This window comes from Pagrus major, chromosome 7 (assembly GCF_040436345.1).
Source record: "Pagrus major chromosome 7, Pma_NU_1.0".
Lineage (NCBI taxonomy): Eukaryota > Metazoa > Chordata > Actinopteri > Spariformes > Sparidae > Pagrus > Pagrus major.
The window spans coordinates 23,298,479-23,315,853 of NC_133221.1; the positions used below are offsets into that span (position 1 = coordinate 23,298,479).

At 45.5% G+C, this 17,375-nt stretch overlaps 1 protein-coding gene across 1 annotated transcript in view; it reads right to left on the reverse strand.

Moving 5' to 3' along the window:
• The window catches only part of celsr3 (cadherin, EGF LAG seven-pass G-type receptor 3), a 108,371-nt gene extending 93,565 nt beyond the window's left edge, over positions 1-14,806 (reverse strand). Inside the window, exon 1 of the mRNA XM_073469526.1 lies at positions 9,232-14,806. Within this exon, the coding sequence (XP_073325627.1) occupies positions 9,232-14,806 (5,575 nt within the window). The remainder of the gene's footprint in view (positions 1-9,231) is intronic.
• Between the last annotated feature and the right edge of the window lie 2,569 nt (positions 14,807-17,375).

The window sequence follows — 17,375 nt, forward strand, 5'->3', positions numbered from 1 at the left end:
CCTTGCTGCTCAGTTTCTGCTATAACAACACAGCTAAGGGCTAACTTAAAGGGTAAATCACCCAAAAATGAAAAATTGAGTCATTATCTCCTCACCCTGAAGAAGAGTCACGTTTCGTTTTCATGTTTTTTGAAGTTTGGTAGTCCACAAAACATTTCTGGAGACTCACAGCAAAACAGCGTTCCACCATTCTCCTGAACAACTGAAGTAGATGGGGACTTGTTTTAAAATGTAAGAAAATAACCAAAAGAAAAAGATTCAATGGCTCCATCATCCAGCATAATCCAAGTCTCCAGACGTTCCACAAGAGCATCTTTTCAAATCAATTTGGGATCTCAAGGCTTCCTTAGATTCGGATTACCTTGGAGGAGCTGTATGGAGCTATTCTATGTTTTCATTCAGTGGTTGTTTTTTTTTACATTTTAAAACAAGTCCCCATCTACATCGACAATGCTGCTACGCTGTTTTGCTGTGAAGCTCCAGAAATGCTTTGTGGACTACGAAACTTCTCCTGACTTTCCATCCGCATGGCAATTTTCATTTTTGGGTGAACTTTTCCTTCAAGCTTGAAATTAGGCAACTGTGGTCTTGTCCACACTTACACGTGTATGTCTTAAAACACAGCTTTTTCTCTGTGTTTTGGCCTTTTATACACACACAAATGGTACTGTAAGTCACCGAAAATGGACCTTTTGAAAAATTCCAGTGTTTGCTTGACGGGCAGTAACTGAGATTTTTGGAAACTATGAGGTGGAAACTCAGGTTCGCAACCTAATCAAGTCTTATCAGTGTATGTAGCATCATTGGCAAATGTGAACTCAGAGCATAATATTGTGCATTGACGGAATGGATGTTATATTGTCTATATTCAGAAGGACATAAACAGACATTGATAAGAGAGACAGAACAGCTGCTGGCAGTAATATAAAAAGCATTATTTCGGGGGATTCTGTGAAAAGCAGGCACGTTTCCCTGCCTCGTCATTTTTGTCCTGTAAAATGAAATAAAAGGTATATGAAGTGAAAGTGGAAATCATTCACAGTATTTTCTGCAACTATGCAACCAGCTTCAGAGTATACAATCTGCTTCCTGTTTACAACGGCACATGCATGCCCAGTGTCTGTAAATGACTATGAGATGGGCGTTTTCAGGTATGTTAGTACAGACAGAGATTATTTCTGAAAAAACGCTTGTCTGGATGGGGATCGTTTCTTGTCTGCATTCTGGCTCTCTGCTCCTCTGAAGAGAGAAAGCTGTGTCGAACTCCACCACCTTCTTTGCTCGGCCTGAACCATTTAGCTCCCGACGGGTGCAGGATGCATCGTGGCTGAAGATGTACGTGTGCATCTAATGGTATCTAATGGGCTGGTTAAAGTTTCCTCTATCTTGTGGCTGCTACATTGCGGTTGGTGAGTATGTACTGTATATGTAGGCTGTTGTTGTTAAGTGAGTAGTAAGTGCTGTGTGCTCATGCTGCACACACACACACACACATACACACCAGCCTAGTGTTGCATAATATGATGCCTATAGCAGGCATCAGGTGTGTCACACAGACTGAGCACATAGTAAGGGTCAGGTTGAGCTAGAAAATGATTTGCTTATATGAAGAGTCATCCAACCAGGCCTGAAAGTGAAAGTATTTACTGCTGCTCCAAAAGGCCTCATTCAAAGGAGGATTGCAAATCTGACGCTCATTGAGAGAGGAGCAACAGGGCATAATCAATTAAATATGGGGATGAAGACAATCATGGTGTTGCACTGTGATGTATAGTATATGTAAAAGTGATGAAATAGCTGTGTAAAGAATGAATAAAGAGAGCTAGAGAGAGAAGTTTAAACCGTGCTTATGTCCTCAATCATAGCGAGAGGTGGATGTCATTGTCGGAGTTTTATTCAGACAGTTATAGAAACTCTCGTTGCCCTTTACACACTGGTACAGCTACAGTAATATAGTTATAATGAAAGTACGACATGTCGTACCGGTCTTGGGGAGTACTACTGCATCTATGAAAAAGTAATATAAAGCCTTTTGTGGCTCCAGAGGAAGCTGCATGTAATCTGATGAATTGCCTCCAGTGATGTCACTCAGTGGCTAGTTGCATTGTGGATAAAAAAGTTTTTAAAAATTATCAAAATCAATACAGCAGAACCAGACATCACCTTTTTATTCCACAGATTTTTCATCCTTTTAAAAACCTGGCACCTGCATTACCCACAATGCAACTGACCAACATCACAGGAGGCAATTTATCAGATTACATGCAGCTTCCTCTGGAGCCACAAAAAGCTTTATACTAGTTTTTTCACACATGCAGTAGTACTCCCCAAGACCTGTAAACACACTTTAATGTGTCAGAATTAAAAGCACCAGCTGCCAACATAAAATGGTAATGTATTAAAACATTAATGTGCTTTAATATTCAACTTCAACAAGTTGTTTCAGTGGTGGCACTATAATTGTAGTAGTTGTCACAGAGATGGAAATAGTGGTAGTTTCGATATCATGATGCTGCCAGATATCCTCATTAGTTATAGTACGAGCACTGGCATGTTAACAGATGTTCTTAGGTAGCACATTATGAAGATAAAACACCTTGAAATAACACAAATCTGTAAATATGAAACGACTTAGATTAGATTTGTATTTATTGTAAAATAATTAAACACACTTTTTTTTCACTTCACGTGGAAACGATCTCTCTCATTCTCTCATATCTCCGACTACTCAAATCAATACAGAGTAAGAGGGAGACGGGTGGTAAACACACACACGCACACACACATCTTTTTCAAAGGGCTATTATATAAAACCACTTTGTTCTGGTGGTGAAACGGTGCCTGTAGGGTTTCCTGGAGGTTCAGAGGGCAAACCATGTTTTCATCACAACATGACATTAAAACTAGTTCATGACATTTACTTTCTGTGTTCAGTTCTCTTTTCTTTTCTGTCTTTGTTTTGAAAAGAATACTTATTTTTCTTCGTTGTAGACAATGAATACATGGAAGGAAATAGACCGATGGATGTAATAAAGGATTTAATGTTTCTAACCATGACATTAACAACAGGGATAAAGCAATAGAGTAGTACACACTGTACTCTACATGCAGCATCACTACAGTGAATGAGTTCAATGACCTATATGTACTGTACGTGTATTCATGGTGCACTGACCTGTGTGACAGTAGGCAATAACATATATTAAACCACTGTGTAAATGAATTGGTGATGTCTCTTCGTTCTCAATACTATATGAAACTACCAGAGTCCCCAGCACACACAGAGGCCATTAAACTCAAGTCAGCATGGCGATAAAGACGTGTTGGCTCATCAGATGTAATAACATCTGAATATTCACTCTTCTTTTTACTAACACAAGCATACAAGCGCAGTCATGTGACAAATGACAAATTATACAAATTTCTTTTGTATGTGCTTCATTTTTTTGTGTTAACTTGACGTCTTTCAACCGCTCTGTACCAAATCTGTTCATTAATCGCCCCTAAATGATAAATATACTCCACTTATCCACTACAGAACTGCTGAGGCCTAAATATCTCCAGTGACTACACAAATTAACTTGTAGTCTTACATAATGCTACAATGAACACACCACTCTAATGTCACTGTGACACTCTAGAGTCTTAAACAATCTTTACGATCTTAAACAAACTCCATTAATCAGCATTTTTTTTTTATCAGCAATGAATGAAACTACCAGAGCTATGCAGTGTGAAGGGCTTCACTCACAGTGACAAAACCAAAAAACTCTGCAGCTCTATGCAGTTTTTTTTTTTTTTTTGCCTGTTTCAGGTTTTGTTTGTTTAGGTTTAGGATTACATTAAGAAGATTTCCTTAGGCGTTAGTGGAGACCAAACCAGAGCTAAAAGGAGAATTAATTATTCATCTCCATTCATCATGTGGACACAATCACACCTCCAAATGAATGCCAATGTTGCTCCAAATCTACTGGATGTGGAAGTAGTAAGTATTTGCTAACACTAATAAGGTGTGTGTTTAAGCTTGTTGTGGAGCTCTTTTGCTGGCCCACAAATGTAATCAATGCAGCTTTAACTAAACATTAACCTTATCAGAGTCAGAAACCCTACGCAGGTGAGCTGTATTAAAGTATTTGTCACTTATGAAAGCGGTCTCACAATCAGATACTGATACTTTATGCAGTTTGCAAAGCAATATAAAAAAGCAGGTTAAATCATATGTGTGTCCAAACCAACTGGTGGACATCCGTATGTACAGGACACTGAAGGGTTGATAGATACTGTTAATTAGCATGAAGTCTACTATGACAAAGATTTACAGCAGTGTTGGCAACATTGACTCTAAAATATAGACAGAGCTTTCTGAGTCTTAAAAGAAAAGCATTCCTTCTAATGACAAACAGGGGCCGACTCCATGGTTTCAAAAAAGAAGTCTTATTGTATGGAAGCTTATGAAAAAATGACACTACTTCTCACTTGATTTATTACCTCCATAAACTGTTTCCTGATGTGTTTATGGTCTCAACCACAAGTTTCAAGTCTTCTTCAATGCAGCATGATGTTCATTTTGTGACTGATGGTACCATTTAGAGTAAAGTAGTCGATAAAGATAGGTAGAAGTGTAGCAATGCCTATCTTCACTGGCTCCATCCTCTAGTCCAAATATAGTCACTTCTGGCATCACAAAAACAAGATGGCGACCGCCATAATGCCAGACTTAAGGCTTAAAAACAGCAGTCCACAAAGTAATAGCTGACTTCACGGTGGGTTTACACTTGATTGGCAATGACGATTTAGCTACTGCCTGACAAAAATCCTTTTTCTGTGATGTATCGTTTCTCTAAAAGAATAAACAAACAAACACCAGTTATGGTTTCAAAATTCTTTGGTATTCTCTCCCAATAAGCCTTTTTCACAGCAGATATTCAGATTTTTCTTGGTATTAAAAGCGCAGATGTTACTAATAACATTAACAACGGCTCTGTTTCACTTAAGTGTCCCTGTAAATCATGAAAGTGTGATAAGAACCAGCACGATCAACATCAGGACCCTGAAACTGAAGCAGCTAAATGAAATCCAGCCATCATTCATCTGATTATTTACACCTGTCCTTTTCCGACTGTCGTGTCTAGAATGTCTGCTGTTGAAAATTTAACAAAGACTTTCTAACACGCCACAGAGTGTTTGTTTCAACCTTCATCTACCCAGGGAAGTCTAGTTAGGCTCATGTTTTCTTCTGCTCAGCATTCATACTGCTACATAGTCACAACTGGGAGTTGGCCAGTAAAACCACAGCCTGTGCTGCTGGCCACAGGAGCAGTTGGGGTTGCTTTGCCAAAGGGCACCTTGAGCTAATGCTGTTTGGGGGTGCCAAGCTAGAATGTTGTTTTTTCATCTCTCTGCCTCGAACCAACTGACCCTAAAGCCAGTTTCATGTGTGTTAATGTAAATTTTTCATGCACTTAAAAGGCCAACAACACAGCGTTTAATCTCTCTGCACCACCAATATGGGAATTATCCGAACAATCAATAGTGTGGAACTGAAAGCCATGAGGAGAGAAAGAAGAGACAGAGAGGAGGAGAGAAGAAAGTGTGAAAGACTGGGAAGAGAGAAAGCGAGACATGCACTAAAAGAGGAGTGTAGTCCCAGCACTCTCTGGCGTGCATAGATATTATTCATCGAAAAGACATGAATACACTCGCAAGTGCAATGCTTTGAGCCACCTGAGAGTACACACACTTACGAACATACACACAAACACACTCGGCTTCTACGTGCAAACATAAATCATGCACAAGCACGTGCACGCATGAAAATCTCACTGCTCCGAGGAAACACTGTTCAAACACACAAATCAGCACAACACACTAATGCATAACACATTCAGGCACTCACACACACACACACACACACACACACACACACACACACACACGAGGAGAGGAAATAAGTAAAGAAGAAAGCAGAGAGGAGGAAGGAGGAGCAGAGTTGAAACCAATATGCCATGGAAGAGAAAGAGCCCATGAGAGTTATGAGAGGATTACAGAGAAGTGTTGAGGGAAAGAGAAGGAGAGGAAATAATAAACAGGCTGAACACTAAGGAGATGGACAGAGGCAGGGAGAAAGGAAAAGAAACATATGTAATGTAGAAATACAGGGAATATATATATATAACCGAGATGAGTTCATTCATCCATCCAGCCAGCCATTCAAGGCCGGGTAGAATAAAGGAGAGGAAGAGAAAGTGATGGGTGGAGGAGGGATGGGGAGTCACAGATAACACACAGCTCACAATGAAAGTGACAGCTTTGCTCCGAGCCTGACTCTGGCTGACTGTTGTTTCATTATAATCTCATAACTGTCAAATCCTGAAGCGACAGAGGGAGAGAGAGACACAGCGAGACACAGAGAGAGAGAGAGAGAGAATAACATACTTTCACAGTGAGAGAGAAACAGCGAAATAATGGGAAATGAATCTGCACGTCTGATTCAACCGAGCTGAATGCACATTGGAAGAAGCAGATGCAGACAAAGGTTGGCACACACGTACATATTGTTCATACATGCAGCTTATGGGACACACACACACACACACAAGAGTTAGGTCTGCCTGGCTTCACACAATTGCTCTCTCACATTTCTATTTATTAAACCTCTCACTCGTTCACTTGTCAGTCTCCTTCATTTTTTATTCACTTATTCATCCCTGCACTTTATCAACAGTTACACTTTTTACTATCAGTAATTTGATTGCTATGAACTCTCTCATATGATATGTCACTGTAATCACTCAATTGCTAATTCATTCAGTCACTTGTTCATGCACTCTGACTCTTATGGTAAGCTTGGTCTCTCACTCACTCACTCACTCACTCACTCACTCACTCCTCAACACTCACTTGTTCACTCTGTTAGTCATCTATTATCACTCATGTACTTCACAATTCACTTTGTAATGTTTCTCCTTCGCTCACTCGTTCAGTCACTAATACTCTCAGTCACTTTCTCTCTTCCGTTCACTCATTTCCTCGATCACTTGCTCACTTGGACAGTCAGTCAAACTCAGTTTGCTCAGTCAGTCACAAACTTAATCCCTCTCTTAATCATTTACTCACTCAAGCTGTCTTTCATTGTCATTCACCCAGAAAAATATGCAGTGTTTTTACATGTACATGCACTATCACTGTCAATATGTATAATGTATATAGCACATAATGTTTAGAATTCATCCACCCCATGTACGTATATTCATCCAGTATCTATTTCTTTGCACTTACACTCTTATAACATCCAGCACAGTTGACTTGTATACAGACTTTTATGCCGTGCTGTTTATGGTGTTGCCAATTGCTGATTTTAGATTAATGTGTGTACACCTGCTTTCTTTCCACAAGCTATTGTACAGAACAGACCTGACCATTCCCATTCTTTATCCTTTACCATTCTGTAACGTATTTGTACAGGTCTTGTTGTCATTGTTTCCTAGGTTCATGTCTATTTCTGTGTAGGTACATTGAGAGCAATGTCAAACCAGAGCCAAATTTGTTGTATGTGTACACATACTCTCCGTTAACTGATTCTGATTGATGTAAGAGTGATGTACTGTCAATAAATATCATCAACAATTTATAGAAGAAATGAATCTGTTTAAGCTCAGCATACATCCAAACAAAAAGAACCAAAACTTTCAGAAGAAAAACACAAAGTACATACAAAAAAACCTCAAGTGATTGATGAAGAATATAATGTATATTGGCTATGATGTGTCAGCTGGGACAAGCTTTGGGTGCGTTTAGATTGAGGCTATGCTCACTTCTGCTTTTGCTGACTTGATGGGTTCCTCACTCATTCACACTCCTTTCATTACTCACTTGAGCACTCACTCATCCAAAATGACACCTAAATGAATATGCATAAGCCTGAATCGTCACCAGCGAGGCTGGTATAAAAGCAGAGTAAATAGGGTAGCAGGTCACACACACTCCCCAGCCACCCATCCTCCATTAAATCTTTCTGACAGAATACAAACACAGCACTAACCTCCAAAGTAACAATGCTGCTCTCGTTTTTCTCCATTTTTAGTTTCCAGGGCTTTGATCTCTGACAGCAAAGAAGCCTGTAAGGCTTTTAGGGAGCCTTTATTGTAAGCCAAAGCCTGAAATGCAAGTAAATAAACCAAAACAACTGCATCTAAAATAAATTGGGTTAGGGTTTAATTCTGAAGTCAAGATTATCACTGACAAAGATATAATTATATCCTGGCTCTGCCAGTCGGCACTGTGTGCCTCCTTGTTTCCTTATTAGATAGATTTTCTTCAATTTTACAAAATCACTATGGCAACTTGGACTGCATCTAGCCCAGATCATCTGTCAATCAAACAGTGTGGGTGGTACTGTGATACCGATCACTGCCCATAACTTCACAGGTCTTCTTCCACCAGTAAAATTGTCATTTCCATGCCTGAAATAAAATACCGTCTCCACACTAGCTGCTTGCAATAGCATATCTCATAACTGCCAACATGCTGACTGATAGGAAAATGTGATATGAAAACCCTAATTATTACCCTCGGTTATCTCAAATATAGAAGTGTCTGCAAATATTTATTAAACCTGTTAAGTTCTTGCACACATTTTTCTTCCTTCTGTGATGCGTACTGTCACGTTTTCTCACACAGAATCCACACTTAGCATCACACACATGCTTCTTTTTCCACGTCATCCTTTTCTCATTCTCTTCTCACTTCTTCCACACTTTGAAACTCCGACAAGCACCGGTCTCCTAATTGTTTCACTCACACGCTTTCAAGTAAATCTAACTTTCGCTATCACAAACACATGCACACACAGTTTCTCCCAAGAGCCTTCTACTCAAAGGACTCAGGTACATGTTGCAGATGTCTGAGACACATGTAACAAATCTGATTTAAGCTCATTCCTCAGTCTTTCATGCACACAAGTCAAGAGGAAGAGACAAAAGGGTAGAAGCAATACCCACAGCTCAACCAAATGTCATCCAGTCTTATCACCTCCCTCTCTCACTCACACTCAGAGTGAGACCTGTGGAGTCTGAGTCCTTATCTTCACAGTATTCGTTACAGTGAATAAAGCTACAGGGGATTCCAAACTAACTGCACACACACACATAAACACACACACACACACACACACACACACATACAGCTTCCGTTCCATCCTTTCCTCCCATTTTCCCCTTCACGGTCTCTTACCTGTGACTGTGATCAGCATGGGAGCCACCAGCGGCCTGTTGTTATCCAGTTTTCGGCTCAGTCGGATCTCTCCACTGGTGTGATTCAGGAGCAGCAGGTGAAGCTCGTTCCCTCTGTCGATGGTGTAGTACAGCCTGTCAGACACATCGGGATCATGGGCGGGTACTCTCCCAATCACCCCGCTGGGGAAACTATTGGAGCGATTGGACACGAAGTTGTTGAAAATGATTTGGAAGTCCTGGAGAGTTGGCTTGTTGTCATTCTGGTCCACCAATCGGATACGGACAGTGGCCCGGCTGACTAGAGGTGCTGACGTGGCCTGAACGACAATGACATACTCATTGCGGGCTTCATAGTCAAGATCAATGAGTGAAGTAAGCTCCCCTGAGAAGATGTCCATCTGGAAGATCTCAGGAATGTTGCCCTCCACGATTTGGTACATGATCTGAGCATTTGCACCCTCATCCGGGTCAGTGGCTGTGATTTGGGCCACCACAGAACCAACGGCACTGTTTTCCTTCACGAGAACCTCAAAGTCATCCGCAGGAAAGACAGGGGCATTGTCGTTCACATCTAGGACTGTCACCTGGATGTGGACGGGGGTTCGCTGAGGGGGCACGCCACGATCTACAGCATAGGCTGTGAGCTCGTAGAATGGTACGCTCTCACGGTCCAAGCGGCGAACTGTTCGTACGATACCAGATGTAGGCTCAATGGTGAAGTCTCCATCCCCGTCCTCACCATTTTGGAAGGTGTACTGAACACGACCATTGGCGTGTGCATCTCGGTCAGTGGCTGAGATTTGAAGGACACTGGTGAAGGGGGGGGCGTCTTCGCTCACTGTTCCCTGATATCTGGGGCTGAGGAACTGAGGGGCATTGTCGTTCACATCGTTCACATTCACCTCAACGTATGTGGTGTCTGATTTCTGTGGTATGCCGTTGTCTTTAGCTGTTATGGCCAAAGTGTAGGTCATCTGGTCCTCGTAGTCGAGCTCTGCCTGGAGTGTTATAGCCCCTGTGGCAGTGTCAATACGGAATTGTGGGATATTGTCCTCGAGGAAGTATGTGATTCGAGCATTTTCACCGACATCATCATCTGTGGCGCTGATCACAACCACAGTGCTTCCAGGTGGCCGGTCCTCATTCACACTGACAGAGTAGTGGGCGCTCTGGAACACAGGCCGGTGTGTGTTGGCATCTGTGATGTTGATGTGCACCTGACAGGTGTCGTGGAGTGTGCGGTCTGAGGCAGTGACTGTAAGAACGTAACGCCGCTCCTGTTTGTAGTCCAACGGGAGGGCTAATGAGAGAAGTCCTGCCCCTCCTGCTGTGCTGATGGCAAAGCGGTTTCTGGTGTTTCCTCCTGTTATCTGATAGGTCACTGCACTGTTGACATCACGATCCACAGCAGTGACAGTCACTACACTAGTGCCAACTGCCGCGTCCTCATTAAGACGAGAGTAGTACTCCTTTTGGAGGAACTCAGGGCGGTTGTCGTTAACATCCATCACTGTGATTGTGACACTCGCTGTAGCAGAGAGAGGCGGCATGCCATAATCCCTGGCCTCCACGCCAAAGAAGTAGTGCTCGACAGATTCTCGGTCAAGAATGGAGCTCACAGTGACCCAGCCTGTTGCAGAATTGATGACGAATGGCGTGTCAGAGCTGGTGCCAGTTAACCTGTACTCCAGGCGGGCATTATCAGCAGAATCTGTATCAATGGCCTGAATGTGGAGGATGGAGCTACCAACTGGGGCGCTCTCAAGCACAGACGCCTGGAATGGTGTGGAGACAAAGATCGGTGGGTTGTCGTTCACATCCGTCACCTGCACACTGACAATACCAGTGTTATTGGAAAGAGGTGGTCGGCCATTGTCCTGCGCTCTAACACGGAGCGTGTACTCCCGTTCAGACTCATAGTCCAGTGGTGCCACAACCTGGATCTCCCCAGTGACACTGTCAATGGAAAACTGTCCACGGCTGTTACCGCTGATGATGTTATAGTGAACTGCAGCGTTACTGTCCTTGTCCCGGTCTGTGGCGCTCACACGGAGGATCTCAGAGTGAGGCCGCACATCCTCCTTCACTGCCACCACATATCGCTTCTCACTGAACTGTGGCACATTGTCGTTTTCATCCAGAACAGTGATGAAAACTTTAACAGTGGCAGAGCGTGGCCCCGGCTCCTTCCCCTGGTCACTTGCCTCCACCTGAAGAGTGTAGTGCTCGTTTGTTTCCCGGTCCACTGCTCCACGGGTTGTAATGAGGCCAGAGCGTGGGTCAATCTCAAAGGCTGCTCTTGCAATTGAAGCTGTGTCACCGACAAAGCGATAACGGATATTGGCATTGGATGGGGAGTCCAGGTCTGTGGCTCTAAGCTGTAAGATAGGATATCCCTCCTCTACGTTCTCCCTGATCGTCTCCCTGTACTCTACCTGCTCAAATATAGGAGAGTGATCATTCCGGTCTGAAACTGTAATGGCCACCATTGTGGTGCCAGAAAGGCGGGAGGAACCAAAATCAGTGGCTGTAACCCGGAAGTAATGTAAATCCATGTGTTCTCTGTCTAGAATCTGAGTGGTGGTGATGAGACCTGTGTCTGGGTGGATGTGGAAGTAATCGGATGATCGACTGTTCATCAGCGGGGCAATGGAGTAGGTCACCCTGCCTGCATCTCCTGCATCTGGGTCTGAGGCGGACATGACAATGACCGAGGTGCCAGGTGGTTGGTTCTCAGCTACCTGTACCTGGTAGTTATACTGGGAGAAATGGGGGTGTCTGTTGGCTGCACGTCGAGAGCGAGGCCAAGGCATCAAAATCTTCCTCCCCCTTTCTCCCTGTGAGGTTTCATCATCTGCTACTATTATCAGCCTTTCCAGACTCCTCTCTCCCCTTATGCCATGCCTCTTCTCCTCCTCCCTCTCATCCCCCTCTCCTCCATCATGGCTTTCATCCACCGGGCTCTCTTTCTTCCCTGTTTCCCTCTCACGTTGTGTGATGGTGGTGCTGCTACTGCCCCTACCCTGACCCTTCCCTCCCTCTACCTCTCTCTCCTCTGCCTGGATCGCCTTTGTTATTCCCTTCTCCCTCACCCACACCTCCTCCTCTTGCTCTTCTCCCCCCGGTTCTCTCCCTCCCATCAGCCGCGCCTCTCTCTCGCCCACCCCCACCTGTAATTTCCCTCCCCCAACAGCGGCAGCAACAGCGGCGGACCCCTCCAAGCCCTCTCCCTCCCTCTCTGCATCCCTCTCTCTGTCTCCCTCGGCCCCCATCTGCCGCCTATCTAAGTGTCTGACACCTCCGGGCTCTAATGGCACTTGCTTACCGGATTTTAATTGCATATGCGCGCGCTCTGAACAGTCGGGGGAGAGGCTGTCAGCGCACCCTGCGCGGAGCATCTCTCGCAGCGCGCTCTCCCACAGGTCTTGCTGTTGTGTCTGACCGTGCCAAGGCGATTTTTCTATCTCAGATTCGTGACTAAATCCGTCCACCTCCTTGCTTCCCTCCTCCTGGTTGTTGTTATTACTGTTGGTGTTGAATGTGCGCCACACAAACACGCGCTCGGAGTCTAAGGGAGCTGTCCGTCGTGCTGATATCACGTCCTTCACGGAGGGTGAGCGCAGAGAGGCAGAGTCATCTCGCCATGTGGTCTGGTTCATTTCCGAGAAAAGGTGTTTTGCTGTTGCAGAGCGAGACGCGGCTGACACAACACCGGGAAACTCAGCAGGCGAGAAAAAGCCTGAGTCACCGGCAGACTCTGTCTCAGAAGTTGCGTTTACTTTCTCAGCAGATAGACGGAGCCGTTTGGATACTTTTCCACTTTTTGCACAATCGCCTGTGTGTGTTTGAGGGGGCGTAATGAGCGTCGAGCCAGGATATTTAGATGTGATTTCGGGAATTGAGCTTTTGCAAGATAGAAAATGTTGGCTGCGCGTCTCTGTGATGCTGCTTGGGGGAAATTGGATGGGGAGATTCCTTTGAGTTATGTCTCCCTCCGGGACCATAAACTCGGCTAAATATCCATCCCCCACTCTGTCCAAACAACCAAAGCGGCCACCGGGAACCTCCCAGCTTTCTCCCCGGGTTTGCCTGCTCTGCCCTCTGGTTGCCGGTGCTGATTTCCCCTGCTGAAGCTCATTACCAGCCCTACACAGGAGCGTCAGAATCTGAAAAGCCAAATCATTATCCGGATAATTAGATGAATTAATGTGTTTGTTGCCTTGTTTCATGTCTCCTCCTCTTCCATCCTTTCCCTCTCCCCTTTCATCCCCCTCCTTATCCAAAATTCTGTCTTTATCATCACTAACAGGGGGTCCATAACCATCTAGGTGCGCCCTGTTTCTGGGGTTAATCACTTCCTCCTCCTCATCTCCCCCACTCCTCACCCCCCTCTCCCAGCTAACGCAGCCACTCAAACAGCTATCATCACCCCCCTCCGTGATGCTGCTGGGATCGATAACATTGTGCCTGCCCAAATGAGAACAATTACCAGCCCTCCTGTCCACGCTGGCTGAGCCCCCATCAGCACCCCAAACCTGGCGAGAATGATGGATTGTGTCTGTGTGGCCGGTCTTGGAGGAATCACATGTTGAAAAATGACAAATGTAGTCCAATTTGGATCCCTGGATACGGTCTGAATTGTTGGTGAAACGGGGATGAAATCTGAAGGTGTAGAGTGAGGGTGAATTGTATCCAGAAAGAGAATGAATGCAACGAGAGCAACCGGTTGGTGAGCGGCCAGGTGAGGGATGACAGGCCGGGGAGAGGGCTTGTTTGCAGGGGCTTGACCAGCAGAGATGCCCGGGTGTCAGGGAGCACCATGTAGCAAAAAGCCTCCTCACCTCAGGAGCCCTCTCCCACACCTCTCCCCCTCTCCTCCCTCCACTTCCGGGTGCCCTCCACAGGCCAGAGGCGTGCACAAAGGCGCTGGCGGCGCCACGTTTAGCGAGGTGTGGCCTCGACGCCGGCCACCGTTGCGCGCACGCTCTAGTCCTTTGTACTGCCCGTTTTTTGCCGCTTTGAACCGGCGAGGAGGTGAAAGCAGGTGAAGAGTGAGGAGAAACAACGCCCTTCCTCCTCATCCTCCCTCTCTCCGCTCCCTCCCCTCCGCCGACGCCATCAGAGCTCGACCTGCTCCTAATACCTGGGTGGAGAGGAGGAGGAGGAGGAGGAGGAGGTGATGGTGGGCCGTTTCCACTCCTCCAAAACGTCCCGACTCCTTTCAGTCTCTCCTTCCGTGTCCCCCTCGCCCCATCCTGGTGATATCCTCCTGCGCGCTGCACTCCAGAGCATCCCTCAGTCTGTATCCGCTCTCCGGTCCACCTGCTTGGGCGTAGATTCCAGCTGCCCCTCGGCGACTCCCCTGCTTCCTCGCACTGCTGCTGCTGCTGCTGCTGCTGCTGCTGGCTCACTTTACCGGCGTCTCGGTCGCATAGGGCCGGGGTCCATCGGTTGGAAGCCCCTCCTGTATGCACCGTCCCCGGGGTGAGGGCGAACAAAGGGCCGAGGAGAAGCAGGTGGAGTGCCAGAGAAGAGAGCAGGAGCGGGGTGAAGCCCGGTAGCGGTGCAGCCATTTAGTCTCTTCCTTTCTCTGTCTCTCCTCTCCTTTCTCCCTCTTCCACCTCTGCCTTTTCTCTCTCTTTCTCTCTCGAGCGCGTCTTCCCCGACTTCTCTCTCTCCTTCGCTCCGGCTAGGTGGCCAGTTCCAGCACCGCCGGCACCGCCCGACACCTTCCCCCAGGCTCCCCCGTCTCTCCGTCGGCCTGGAGAGTTGGCATCTACCCGCTGTGGTCCGTGGAGCTGGAGGTGTGAGCGTTAGGAGCGGCGCGGCAGCAGCATCTCTCCTCCCGTTCATTCACATCCAACATGGCTTACACACTCACACTGACTGACTGGCTGGCTGGCTCACACACTACCCTTCCGTGTGTGTGTATGTGTGTGTGAGAGTGTGTGTGTGTGTGTCTGTATGTGTGTGCACGCTCCTCCAGCAGCGGCGGCACAGCCCGGTGGTAGGCTATCCATCCATCCACACACAGTCATACTCTCCTCCCTCTCTCCTTTTCCACCCCTCCCCCTATTGCTTGCATCTCTCTCTCTCTCTCTCTCTCTCTCTCTCTCTCTCTCTCTCTCTCTCTCTCTCTCTCTCTCTCTCTCAGTCTCTCTCTCTCTCTCTTAATGGTTGGCTCCGGTGCGCAGGGCTGTTACACAGCACCCGCGGCGGCAGCCATGTCCACAACTGGAATCAGAATGGGGGGGTAGCCTGTATCTTACACAATCACACCGTCATCACCTTATCATGTGAAGAATTATCAGCCTCACAAACAGCCCCGCAGGTCACCCTCTCCCTGACAAACCCTGTAGTGCTGCTGATTCTTCGAAACGAGACCTTCAAATGGGATTCTGTCATTTTAAAATGAAATTAAATGATGTCACAGTGGGGGCGGCTTTTGGATGAATTGCAGGAATTCCTCGAAACTTTCAAGGGGGGGTGTGGGGGGCAACATCAACATAAAAACTGTAGTACAAGCTATTGTGACGGAGCACGTGAGTTATGACATTTGTTATATTTCTCTCCAGTCTCGCATAGTCATTCTGTCCATTAAGGGCCCGATTTATTCATTTTGTGATATCATCCTCATCGAGATGCACACAGTGTGTTCCAGTGCAGTGATGTAATCTCTGGAGCTCTCGTAAAAGTGACGTCATCTCCCGTATCTTCACCGATGAGTAATTCACAGTGTGAGAGAGAGAGAGAGAGAGAGAGAGAGAGAGAGAGAGAGAGAGAGAGAATCCCATAGAAATTTCAATCCAGTGACTTTAATGTGAATAATGTTTTCCTGTGGAGGGACAGTATATTTTATAGGCTATAACAGTCCCATGGGGATTCATATATATTCTGTATTAGTAGCCAAACTTGCTCTAGGATTAGTTTGATTGATTTCAGTGAGGCGCGTGCGCGCAATCCAGCAATCACCCCAATTTAACACTAATTTGCGCATGGCTAAATGGGCAGATCCATTTCCTGATAGTTGTTGAAAAATCACATTATGCAAATATGTAGGGCTTCAAATTTCCTCCTACATTCACTCACAGTCTCCTCATTCAATACCAATTTATAATCCCGGCTGGGCGGTGTGCGGTTTCTCTAATGACACGCCTAGAATTGAATATGATTTCTTCCTGTGGCTGATGGGAGGAGATACACAAGGCGTGTCAGTCGGGGGTGCCGTGCATCAGCGCCCAGAGAAGCTGAGGAGCAGCCGGATCTGAGCCCCTGCGGGCGCTGCGTGACCGAGCCTGCGCGTGCACACACATCCCTAACGTGTTCTTGCTTTTTCCCTCTGTGCGTCTGTGTGTTGTTGTGTTGTGTGTGTAACAGGGATTTGTATGGTTGTATCTTGCTTCACATCAGGTATCTCAGGTTTGGCCCAGCTGACCCCAATCCCTCCAATTCGGATCAGCCTTAAATTCGGTGTCGACCAGGTCAGGTGTAAGTTTACTGGTGCGAAAATGTGCCTGTAGCACCCAGTATCACAGACTGTCAAGTACAGAAAGCTGGCATCTGATGCCTGCTTTGTTACTAACTTATATTGATCAGACAGTTTCTAGTTTAAGTCATAATTAGGCTACATAATTTTTAGACCGTATTTTATCTGGACAAAGTTCTTGCACACCTAAACTCTGGCTCCTTTTCTTAAATGTCAAATAAGGAATTTATAGAAATGTTTATATTCTTAATATTCCTCAATATAGATTTTAAAAAATCTATATTGAGAGAATATGACAAAAGCAAATGCAGGGTCATTGAATGGTTTCATTAGAATGAAAAAGATTGATTTCTTGAACAAGAATTGAACAAGTTTGGGCGAATGTGGAGAGTTCCAGAAATGAGTTGCTCCTTTAAATTGTCACCCATCAATATATACTGTATGTACTGTACTGTACTCTATGTATAGAGGTATAAAGTCAGATGTCATTGTGCTGTCCATGCCAACAAGGCTTAAACGTTGATGTGTTTGAGGTGTAGCCAAAACTCTCTGACTGTCTTATCAAAATAAATTAAAATGAAAATGATGTGAAAAGGGTTGCAAAAGTTGAGATATTCATGGTACAACATCCATCTCAGGAAAAATAATATTTCATG